This window comes from Kryptolebias marmoratus, linkage group LG18 (genome assembly GCF_001649575.2).
Source record: "Kryptolebias marmoratus isolate JLee-2015 linkage group LG18, ASM164957v2, whole genome shotgun sequence".
Taxonomy (NCBI): Eukaryota; Metazoa; Chordata; class Actinopteri; order Cyprinodontiformes; family Rivulidae; genus Kryptolebias; species Kryptolebias marmoratus.
In genome coordinates, this window is record NC_051447.1 from 2407823 (window position 1) to 2420378 (window position 12556).

General features: G+C 40.7%; 1 protein-coding gene across 1 annotated transcript in view; it reads left to right on the plus strand.

Moving 5' to 3' along the window:
- szt2 (SZT2 subunit of KICSTOR complex) overlaps window positions 1-12556 on the plus strand; it is a 321741-nt gene that overhangs the window by 237128 nt on the left and 72057 nt on the right. Inside the window, exons 49-51 of the mRNA XM_037981182.1 lie at window positions 6307-6391; window positions 9302-9466; window positions 11649-11834. Coding sequence (XP_037837110.1) covers window positions 6307-6391; window positions 9302-9466; window positions 11649-11834 — 436 coding nt within the window. The remainder of the gene's footprint in view (window positions 1-6306; window positions 6392-9301; window positions 9467-11648; window positions 11835-12556) is intronic.

Genomic DNA, 12556 nt, shown 5'->3' on the forward strand with positions numbered 1-12556 from the left:
TCCCTCCCTCACTCCCTCACTCCATCTCTCCCTTATCCGGGGTCGGGTCGCAGGGTTGGGCCAGCTCCTCCGGGGGATTCCCAAGGCGTTCCCAGGCCAGCTGAGAAACATAGTCCCTCCAGTGTGTCCTGGGTCTTCCTCTGGGCCTCCTCCCGGTGGGACGTGCCCAGAACACCTCACCAGGGAGGCGTCCAGGAGGCATCCTTATCAAATGCCTGCGCCTAGAAATTCTGTCAATAAACATTTTGAACAGAATGGGTGACAAAGGGCAACCTTGGCGGAGTCCAACTCTCACCGGAAACGAGTCCGACTTACTGCCGGCAATGCGGACCAAGCTCTGACACCGGTCATATAGGGACCTAACAGCCCGTATCAAAGAGCCTGGTACCCCATACTCCTGGAGTACCCCTACAGGATTGACTGAGGGACACGGTCGAACGCCTTCTCCAAGTCCACAAAACCCATGTAGACTGGTTGGGCGAATTCCCATGCACCCTCAAGGGCCCTGCTAAGGATGTAGAGCTGGTCCAGTGTTCCACGACCAGGACAAAAACCACACTGCTCTTCCTGAATCTGAGGTTCGACTATCCGACAGAACCTCCTCTCCAGAACCCCCGAATAGACCTTACTAGAGAGGCTTAAGAGTATGATCCCTCTGTAGTTGGAACATAGTCTCCGGTCCCCCTTTTTGAATAAGGGGACCACCACCCCGGTCTGCCAATCCTGGGGAACTGCCCCCGATGTCCACGCAATATTGCAGAGTTGTGTTAGCCAACACAACCCTACAACATCCAGAACCTTAAGGAATTCCGGGCAAATCTCATTCACCCCCGGAGCCTTGCCACCTTGGTGACCTCAGCACTGGAGATTGGAGAGCCCAACCCGAAGTTCCCAGGCTCCGTCTCCTCAATGGAAGACGTGCTGGTGGGACGCCCAGACGCGGGTCACTGAGGCCCCACTCTGGAGCCAGGCCTGGAGGTGGGGCATGTTGGCGAGCGCCTGGTGGCCGGGCTTTCGCCCAGAGAGCCCGGCCGGGCACAGTCCGAAGACGTGACATGGGTCCCCTTTCCCATGGGCTCACCACCTATGGGAGGGGCCAAAGGGGTCGGGTGCAATGTGGGATGGGTGGTGGCCGAAGGCGGGGACCTTGGCGGTCTGATCCTCGGCTACAGAAGCTGGCTCTCCTGACGTGGAATGCCACCTCTCTGGTGGGGAAGGAGCCTGAGCTGGTGTGTGAGGTTGAGAGGTTCCAGCTAGAAACAGTCGGGCTCACCTCAACGCACAGCTCTGGTTCTGGAATCAGTCTCCTTGAGAGGGGTTGGACACTCTTTCACTCTGGAGTTGCCCACTGTGAGAGGTGCCGAGCAGGAGTGGGCATACTTGTTGCCCCCCATCTCTGTGCCTGTAGATTGGGGTTAACGAGAGGGTAGCCTCCCTCCGCCTACGTGTGGGGGATGGGTCCTGACTGTTGTTTGCGCTTATGCGCTAAACAGCAGTTCAGATTACCCACCCTTTTTGGAGTCCTTGGAGGGGTTACTGGAGAGTGCCTCTCCTGGGGACTCCCTCGTTCTGCTGGTGAACTTCAACGCTCACGTGGGCAATGACAGTGAGACCTGGAGGGGTGTGGTTGAGAGGAACGGCCCCCCTGATCTGAACCCGAACGGTGTTCTGTTGTTGGACTTCTGTGCTTGTCATGGATTGTCCATAACGAACACCATGTTCAAACATAAGGGTGTCCATATGTGCTCTTGGCACCAGGACACCCTAGGTCGCAGTTTAATGATCGACTTTGTTGTCGTTTCATCTGATCTGCGGCTGCATGTTTTGGACACTCAGGTGAAGAGAGGGGCGGAGCTGTCAACTGACCACTACCTGGTGGTGAGTTTGCTCCGATGATGGGGGTGGATGCCGTTCAGACCTGGCAGACCTGGCAGGCCCAAACGTATTGTGAGGGTCTGTTGGGAACATCTGGCGGAGTCTCCTGTTAGGCGGTTCACCATCTCGACCTCCCTCAGAGTTATTGGTGTATCTAAGGTGGAAGACTGATCTGGGGACAAAGTTGGAATAGGTAAATCCCTGAAAAAATTTTGTAGAAGGTCGGTGGTGCTGGGATTAATAGAACTATATAATTCTTCATAATACTGTTTGAAGACTTTATTCATCCCCTGCTGATCTGTGGAGATCCCACCATGCCATAGCTTGACTCCTTTAATAATTTGTTTAGCTCTGGTGCTTTTTAGTTGTCTTGACAGTATCTCTCTGGCCTTGTCACCATGTTCATACAGGTTACTTCTGTTTTTTAATAATAGGTATTCTATAGATTGTGAGGTGAATAAATCGTATTCTGCGCTTAATTTCAAACGTTCTTTATATAGATCCGGGGATGGAGCCTGAGCAACTTGACTTTCCAGATCTGATTGTTTGGCCATACAGTTTCCTTTTTTTTTGTGTCGCAAAGGATATTACCTGGCCCCGGATGCACGCCTTAAGCGCCTCCCATACAGTTGCAATAGAGACCTCTGGGGTCATATTGATGTCCAGAAATAGTGAGATATGTTATGACATAAATTTAATAAAATTTTCATCAGATAATAAAAGAGGGTTAAATCTCCAGTACTTCCTTGGTGCAGTCGCTTCAGGCATGCTAAGTTTAAGAATCATTGGAGCATGATTGGATATTACTATAGCCTGATATTCGCATGATTGGACGTCCGTAATCAGCTTATTATCGATAAAGAAATAATCAGTCCTGTGTTATTTCACACACACAAAAAATAAAAAGTATATAATAATATAAAAATAAATAATATAAGAACCAAAAAAAGATATGAATACACATACATTTCCATACACATTATATATGCATATATACAAACTTATTAAACCACATCACTGTGGTGCTCAGTTCAGAATGATCTGACAACCTTTATATAGAACAGAAAGGGATTCCATTTTAAATGAAACAGACTTACAAGACAAAGTCATACTTTTTTTTTTTCCAGTTTAAGAAAACATAGGACCTTTCCAATCCAGCTTTTAAATATAGGTAGAGCTGCAGATTTCCAACTAACCAGTATTAGTCTCCTGGCCAGCAGAGTTGTGAATTGATTAAGTCCTTAGAGACAGGAGAGACAGAAAGTAAAGTAGGCCATACTCTGAACAAGGCAGTTAAAACATAAGGAGTGATATTCTCTCCAGTTGCATTACATAATATAAGAAAAGTTTCAGACCAGAATCTCTTTATGGAAGGACCGCTCCAAAGCATGTCTGAGTTATTTACTGTGGCCTGTTGGCTCACAGAGGAGACACTGTGTCAAATAATTTTGTAAGTCTGGCTTTAGTATAGTGAGCTCCATGGAGAATCTGACATTGCATAAAACTGTGCCTCTCACAGACTGAAGATCTGTGTACCCTCTTTAAAACTTCCCCCCAAACATCTGAAATCAGCAGTCCCAAGTCTGACTGCCATACAGTTTTTAATGCTGGAAGGATTTCACTAAATCTCTTCTATATATTTAAAATATTTTAATATATAGAAGAGATCACCCCTCTCAGTGAGGGTAGGGGTTGCAGAAACGCTTTAAAATCAAAGGGCCAGAAATTTTGAGGATGAGCTACAGACATAATGTTAAGCTTGAAGGTATCTGAAAAAATGTTATTTAGGGAGAGATAATTTATTTACTGGCTGTTGAAAATAAGCAAAAGTAGAATAAACATACAAATTTCTCTAGGTGTTTATACCTAAAGTAGTCCATTTAGAGAAAGTGTTATCCAATAAAGATGGAGAAAACATATGATTCCCTGCCAGTGTGTTTGCAGACACACTGGCATCTAAATGGAACCCAGATTTTAAGACAGGCAGCCACTATCACATTCTTAGTGTAACTAGAAGAGTGAAGGGGAGCAATGGAAAAATGCTCCATTGTGATGGCAAATAAAAGAGGACTTAACTGGCATCCCTACCATGTAGAGTGATAAGCGAAAATATTCGGAGATTGTGCCATTTGTTTTGACAGCTACCTGAGGGGCTGCATGTAATAATCTTACCCATGAGAAAACTTTTTCTCCAAATCCAAATTTTCTCTAAATCGAAAGCAGATAATCCCATTCTACTCTGTCAAAAAGTCCATTCCAGTGCAATTACAACCTCAGGTAGAGTAGTTGTGGAGCGGTTGTAAACCACAATAAATGCTTTCTGTAAAAATGAGTGCCTATTGTAAATAAACCCTGTTTGATCTAGGGGTATAATTGAGGGTAAAACTGCTTCCAAGCTCTAACTTTAACAGCAATTGAAGTCAACATTTAACAAACTGATGGAATGATACAAACCACATAATAATGGGTCTGTTATTCACTGATCAAAAGAATCAGTGAATATCTCTAATAGGAGTGAGGCCAGCTGCTTTCAAAAGGTTTCATAGAATTTGGATCAGAAGTTTTCTGTACCTCGGCTTTTACTGCTTTGTAAAGATTTGACTGCAGTCTCAAGCTCTATTGCCATGGTCCAGATTCTGATCTAGAGCAGGAGTGTTAATACCGCTGAGGAAGGAGATCAGGTATGAAGAAACATGAGAGCAATCAGATGAGTACAGCCACTTGTAAAATTCCACAAAAGTTTTATTTATTTCCAATATGTCTGATGTTACTCCTGTACCAGTTTCAACTGGTTTCAATGCACATATTTGCTGCAATTGATGAACCAGCAATTTACTGGCAGCACTGAGAAAGACTCTTTTTTTTAATTTTAAAATATTCATTATCCCAGTTGGGAGCATTTATATTCACAAGAGCCACTGGTACGCCATAAAATTGTCCCAGGACAATTACAAACCTGCCAGCAGAATCAGACATTGTTTTAACATAAACAAAGGAAATATGTCTATATTAAAATAGCAACACCTCTTGATTTGCTGGAAAAGCATGAAAGATGCATCTGTCCAGCCCAGCTTCTCTTTAGTCTGGTCTGGTTTACATTCCTGATGCAAGTAAATAATTTGAGCGTCAAGATGGTGTAGATAATGCAAAACTTTTCTGTTTGATATAAGAAAATGGTGCAAAGAATGAAAATACAGTGGGTTGCAAAAGTATTCATTCCTCTTGGCAAATATTTTATTTTGTTGCAATTTAAACTGGAATTTTATTAGATTTTTAATTTTCTTAAACATACTTCAGAATAATGAACCTAAATGGACAAAAACCTGTTTTGATAGCCCCTGGAATCAATACCAGCCCAACACCTCAGTTTTTTTGTCTGTCAAGAGGTAGAGTTGCACTTTCGACATCTCCTCCTTCCTCCATAGTGTGTTCCTCAGGTCTCAGCACACAACTGCAAAATAAGAGACTGATTAGGAAACACACCACTGCTTGTTCTCAGTCAGTCCCACCTGGAACTGGTCCTGAATCATCACCTCATCTGTCCTCCGCATCTGCATCTTAATCACATCCCACGACTGCAGCCAGCATCATGCTGTGGGTATGGTTTTCATTAGCAGGGACGGGGAAACTGGTCAGAGTTAAAGGAAAGATGAATGAGGCAAAATGCATAGAAAGTTTTAAGAGGAACTTGTTGGAGTCTTCCATAGATTTGAGACTGAGTCTGAGGTCCTTTTTCCAGCAGGACAATGAGCCTAAACACACTGCTGAAGCAACACTCGTAAATACATATGCCCACCATTTTTCAGTGTTATATATTTTTAAACTATTTAAAACAAGTTTAGGTTTTAGCCTCATTAAACTTCAAGAATCTGTAGCATTTTCTGCAGAATTATTTCTTTTAATCCAACTAAAAATTCAGTTAAATTACAGGTTGTAAAACAACAAAGTAGAAAGAATACCAAGAGAGATGAATACGTTGCAACACTCTGTTAATTCAAATTAACTGAAAATGGAATGAAAATTTAACTTATTTGTCTAAATTAAGGTTTTTCAGGTCTTGAAATGTTACATTATTGGACCAAGGCAGTGGTATGCCACTAGGTTTTCTTTTGAATGGTTCAGAGCAACTAAAATAGTGTAGAATTTGATTTTGGATTGTATTGGCACTAATGTTTTAGAGTATCATCGGAGTTGTTACAAAGGATGAAAGAAAAACGTTTAATTGTGTAAATCAGTTTATGATTTATATTTATCAGCTGACTTAAAAAACAAAATCAGATCTTCAGATAAAGCAAATATATGTTCTGTATTATTAGATGACAGACCAACATGTTTAGGTACACTACAGGGGCTCTGTTGGGATGAAATACCATAAATGTGTTGTGTTGGTTGGTTTTTCAGAATCTAATTTAATGATTTTTGTGTTTGCAGCACTACTTTCATTTAGGCAATGAGTTAGCTGATGGTGATATCTACCTCTACAATAAACCTGGAGGCCAGGGAACAGGAGGCAAAGGTAAGGGCAACTCACTGACTCAGCTTGTGTGTGTGTGTGTGTGTGTGTGTGTGTGTGTGTGTGTGTGTGTGTTTAGAACAACTTCAAACCAGGGATGTCCCCAGAAGGTTTTCAAAGGGGTGGCCAGATGGGAAGACCCCAAGATTATTAGTTGCCCAAGTTTATTGATTTTACTTTATAATTTGTATTACTAACTGCACAGTCACAATTAAACATATGGAAGCTATTCCCCTTATCTTTCTTACATTTATATTTATAGAAAATGTACCTCATGACACCCTGTATCCTGACTGGTTGTCCTAACTCAGAAAGACGCGCTTTTAAGTTGAATTTTGTTAAAATTTTATTTTATTCTATCTTGGAGTTTGAGGGTTCTGCACAGTATCTTAGCTTAACCCTCCATGCATTGTGAGGAGCTTTGAATTTAAACAAAATTCATTAATGCAAATTATTACACATCATTATTGTTATATATTCATCCATCCATCACCTGACACGTGTATTTTATACTTAATCACTGAGCCATTACACATATGCTTGGGGCACTTCTTGTTTCTAGCAATTCAGCAAATATATTCATAACAAAAATGATCACATTCTGGTTATGGATTATAGTAATGTTGATTGTGAAATAAAGCTCAGGTTTTGTTACCTGCCACAGTGTTGTCCTTAATCTTTGGTTTCATCTAACCACATCACTTTCTTCCACATGTTTGGGGAAGACAGTTACAGTCCAAACAGTCTAGCATTTTTTTCTTTAATTACCTCCCCCAAAGAGGTTGTTTTCAGTAGCATTTGTTTGATTGTTTGTCTGTCTGTCTGTGCACAAGAATATTTTAAAAACTAGAAACCGGTTTTAATGACATTTTCAGGGATCGTCAAATATGGTACAAAGAACAAGTTATAAGTATTTGGTGGTCATCCGGAGTTTTGCGCTTCCAGTGTTTTTAGTCGGTGATGTTTTCCTGCCACTCTTCCATGAAGCTCAGCTCTTTGCAGCTTCTAGTGATCCGTTGGACAATTCCTCTCATCTCCTATCTTCATTAGGATTATCTTTGGCCTCCTTGATGTGTCTCTGATCAATGCCCTTCGTTTCATTCTGAGAGTTTTGATGGATGATCTTGGCATCTTTGCTGTGGTGGTATCATCTTTCCTTTTCTAATAATGGATTTAAAGGAGCTCTGTTGTATGTTCGCAATTGTGGGATATTATATAAAATTCAACCCTGATCTGTACTTTTCCACAACATCGTAAAACAAAGCTGTAGCTTTGCAGAGGGCTGTCTGATTTTTTATTACCTCTACCAAGGAGGTTATGTTTTTGGTAGCATCCATTTGTCCATCTGTTTGTTAGCAAGATTGCTTAAAAACTAATGAATAGATTTGGATGAAATCTTTAGGAAATATTGGGGTTGACACAAAACATACAATTAATACAGACCAACAAAATCTTAATTTCGGCAGTAATCCAGATCACAATCCAGATCCTACAATTTTTTAAATGACCCTTTGGCCTCGGTGGAGGTTTTGCTTCTAGTTAACATACAATACCTTTTCAAATGAAGTGAACAGAAGAATTGAAGACTGCTATTTCACACAAAACATTTCCTGTCAGCTGCTACTTCTTGTTCAAGTGAATTGGTTTTCCTGGGGATCAGAACAAATAAGACTGGTTTCCTAACTTTGCTCTCTGGGTTTCTTTAATGTTGGCCCAGGTACCATGTCGGAGCTGGTTCAGCAACTCTTTCCACCTTCTCATTTTAAAGGTATCACCTCTCCTCGCTTTAGAAGTTGTTATGGCCATGTTGCTGATTGATGCCCATGCTGCTGCTGCTGCTGCTGCTGCTGTGCATTATTATTATCATTATATATACATTATTAGATTATTATTACAGACCTGTCTTAGTTTATACGTCACTGTTTCTATAAACCTGGGTTTAGTTTGCATGTTTTTTTTCAGTGTGCATGGAGTGTGTTGTCTATTTTTGAACCAGATTTTCTTTGAAAAGTATGAAAGTTACCAAAACTAAAAGTCATAGTATTTATCTTCTGAATTAGCAGAACAGTGTGATATATGAATGGCTAAAATAGCACAAAGTTAAGTTGAGTTGTAAAATGGTGTACAACAAAATAAACTAGAAGCACTTATGCCAAGGGCATAGCATAATTAAAACATAGTGCAATCTGGATTGTGATCCAGATCACCACCAAAATAGAATCAAATATTTTTTGTCTAAGCCTCAACATTTCCTGAAAATTTTATCCAAATCTATTAATTGGGTTTTAACAGACAAACAACCAACTAATATGACCGAAAACATAACAACCCTGGCAAAGGTAACAAGATTTTAACTCAGATGTGACCTTAACCTTTGACTTAACCTTTGACCTTAACTCCATGACCTTGAAATCAATATGGATCTGCTTAAACCATGAGGTGTCCATCTGTGCAGTTTGACATTTCTACGTTTCACAGTTGCAGAGTCAGAGCACAGGGTCACCTGTGACCTTGACATTTGACCAGATCACCGCCAAATGCATTCACAAGTTTTTTGTGACAACTCCAACATTTCCTAAAAATTTAATCAAAATCTGTTCATTAGTTTTAAAGTAATCTTGCTAACAGATTACTGAAAACATTACCTCCTTGGCAGAGGTATAAAGTGGGAAAAAAGGGTGTGAATACTGACTCAGCATTAAAACTACAGGCATCCCTTGTCCTTGCTAACAGGTTTGAAGAACTGAGGTCAATGTTTTGGGGTCTGGAAGAAGTTAATCTCTCTTCAATGAGGAGCTTTATAGAAAAAGACAACTCAGAGCAGAGATTTTATACTTTAGATTCTGATACATGTTGATACACAATTTCTGATAATATCTTAACAGTCATATGACATTGTTTTTGCTTTTTCAGGAATTGCCTGTATTGCCCTTTTATTTGTGGATGCACGCGGCCAGCCCATTCAGATTGCAGCTCAGGACAGGTTAGAGAGCTTCAGTCCTCCTCTTCATCCAGAGCACTTTGAAGAGCTGACAAGTGTGGTTAAAGTGAAGAGCATTCAGACGAACCACGATTCAGGTAGGAACAACACCTGTAGATGTGAAGCCATGCTGTCACAAGCTTGTTTTTTAAATGACTAATTCTGGTTCTGGGACATGATTTAAGATCAATTGTAAGTGTTCGTGTAGTCTGAGAATTTTGTATGGAAAAATATTTTTTACATTCACATTTTAATGCTATATATTTACTTACTTAGCATATTATATGTAAAGCAGCTTTAGAAAGTTTATCTCCTTAATTTTTGCTGTTTTGTTGCAATCTGGGATAATTTAATTTTATTCCCTAATAATCAGAACTCTGTACCCCATAATGACAATTGAAAACAGAATTTTGTACAGTTTTATAAACATATTAAAAATGAAATCTGACTTATCACATTTACATAAGCATTCAGACTGGGTTGTGATGAGACAGTTATCTTATGAGAACAATATAAGACAAGATTTTAACAATATTTTTAAGAAACAAAGTTGGCATTGGGTCCACACCAAACCGTCAGTGGTGATATACTTTCTGGAATATGGTAAGAAATGGTGATCTAGGCAGCCTGGAAAAATAGATTTTTCTGATTGAGGTGAGAGTTGATTTCGATCAGGACTACCCAAAAGAAATAATAAAAAAAAGGTGATAAAAAAACGAGTAACTCAGGAGATGCAGCAGGGACCAGCATCATGGCACTGTAAGAGAAAATGAAAAATCTTTCCTGGGAGATACTGAAGAAGAGAATACATCAGAACCAATTACTTACCTTGAAAGAACTAGGGATAGGCTTCAGGGATTTAATGCTGATCCAAGGATTTAAACTGGAGACCCCCCATACTTGCCAACCGTCCCGCATTGGGTGGGACAGTCCCGCATTTAGCCCCCCCTGTCCCTTGTCCCGCATCACCATGTGCGGGACAGCCAAAAGTCCCGCATTTGGCCCTCACATGCCACACTTTGTATTTTTCACGCAAAAAAAAACACATGTACACGGCCTTTTTGTCACTTTAACGCTATATTTAGCAAGATTCCTCTAGCATTTTTTTGAAGCGACTAGCGACAAATCTAGTGACTTTGGCGGCTAAATGTGAGAAGGCACTCATTCTGCAGCGTACCGTAAGCCCCGCCCACTTCCCCAAGCACTGACAGCTCTCAGTCTCACAGCAGAGAGGAGACCCGCTCCACTCTGTGTCCACAGTGGTGCTCCCGCACACCCCCTGGAGCACGCGCAGGAGCGCGATTGTTTTCGTGTGAGTCGTGTTGTCATCTGATGACAGAGAGCTAAAGATGGAGAGGCAGAAAAGGTAAAGGTAACGATAAAGATGTAGGCATGAAAGAAAGCTTTTCAAAGTGGTTGAAAGACAGCAGGACGTTCTGTCTGAGCATCAAGAGGAGGCCTGGAAATGTTCAGGTTAGCTAAAGCTACTAATACTAATAAATAACAAGTTACAGCTGTTTACCGATCAGTATTTACAATATAACAGCCGAGAGGATGGAGAGAAAGATCAAAACTTGAGAGCCCTGTTCTTAAGCAACTATGATATGTGTGTAATTTAAATGAATTGATCAGAATTCAGGAAAATCATGTTGAATCTATGTTGTAGCCCTCCAAGGGCTAGGGTGAACATTTCATTCTAACAGAACATGAAGAGAAATGTACATACATACATTCTACCCCTCACATGCAAATGTGTGTTGGAGCGGTGAAACAAAACTTCCAGGACAGTGGCATTTTAGGCCGGTAGTTTGACACTCCAGTGTTACATGAAGAAGCTTCCCAGCACTACTGCAGCCAGCACAAAGAAACGGTCAATTTCAATGGAAATTATAAAGGTTACAAGACAAAGGATTATTTCTGAACTTACCTGTAAGAAAACTTTGATTCAGAACTAGATTACAAAATAAATAATTGCTATTTTGGTTATCATGATCACTAGATGGTGTGGACTCCTTTTTATGCAAATTCAATTACAGCAAAAATTTGTATTTTCACTGATTTTGCATTGCAGCCTGTGCACATTCTGACTCATTTTGCCAGCACGGATCAATAATATCACACAAGTTTATGTTTAAAGTTGTAAGTTATCCAATTCTTAATTTATGTTCAACATGTTGATCAGAGGATACATGATTTTTGCTGTTGTTTTTTCTTTATTTGTAGGTCTGACTCAGTCACAGACAGAAAGTATGAAACAGTCAGTTTTTTTCCTTTTATCAGCAGCACAGTTGTACGTACGTTTTGACATCTGGGAGCAGGGCAACATCAGTCCATTACAGCTGAGTGATAAACTGCAGGGGGCGCTGCGCCATGCCCTCTGTGATGTTGTCATGGAGATGAGAGTCCTGCCACACCCTCTGTGTGTTGAAGCGTCAGCAAGAACAAGTCAGAAGGAAGAGTCTAAAGGTAAGACCCTGACCTGAGCTTGACCTGTTTCTCTGAAGACTTTATACTGGTCTGTTCATTTACAAAAAGTAAAAAACAAAAAAGTGTGCCAATACTGCTGCTGCCAAAAACTCCATCACGACTTTTAGGGTTGGCCATTGTTTGTATTTGAACAATTCCATTTCCTATTCCTTGTTTCGATTCCGGTTTGTAACCTTTCTGTGGCTCTGTTACATACAAGTACTTACAGGCACTCTTCGATTTGTTACACCAACAGCTTTCCCTTGGGCACTATGGTGAACGGAGTAGCATATCACGGAGTCTGGTCAACAGCCTGTTCGCTGGCAGGGGCAGTGAGACTGTGATAAGACCATTAGTCCTATAGCAGTGAGACATACACTGAGTGAAAGAAGACAAAAATGCTTTTGTTTTGATGTGTAGTTTGTATATATGTACCAAAAAGAGTTGTGGGAGTAAAAAGCTGTCATAGCACACTATTCCAGATTAAGTCACGTTTTGGTGGAGATTTTGTTTCAAAGTTGAGCAATGAGATACAGGACAAAAATATCAAAAGAACATTAACTAGCAGAATTTGTTATTTTCTGTGAAAATGTAGTGTGAATGCTGAGTGCTGAATGACTTTGCTAAAAACTGCTCAAGAAGCTGCAACTCAATTGTCATAGTTAAAATAAGCAGAACAAACTAAAATTGGCAAAGCAGTAGTTAAGGTATTGGTTCTGGTA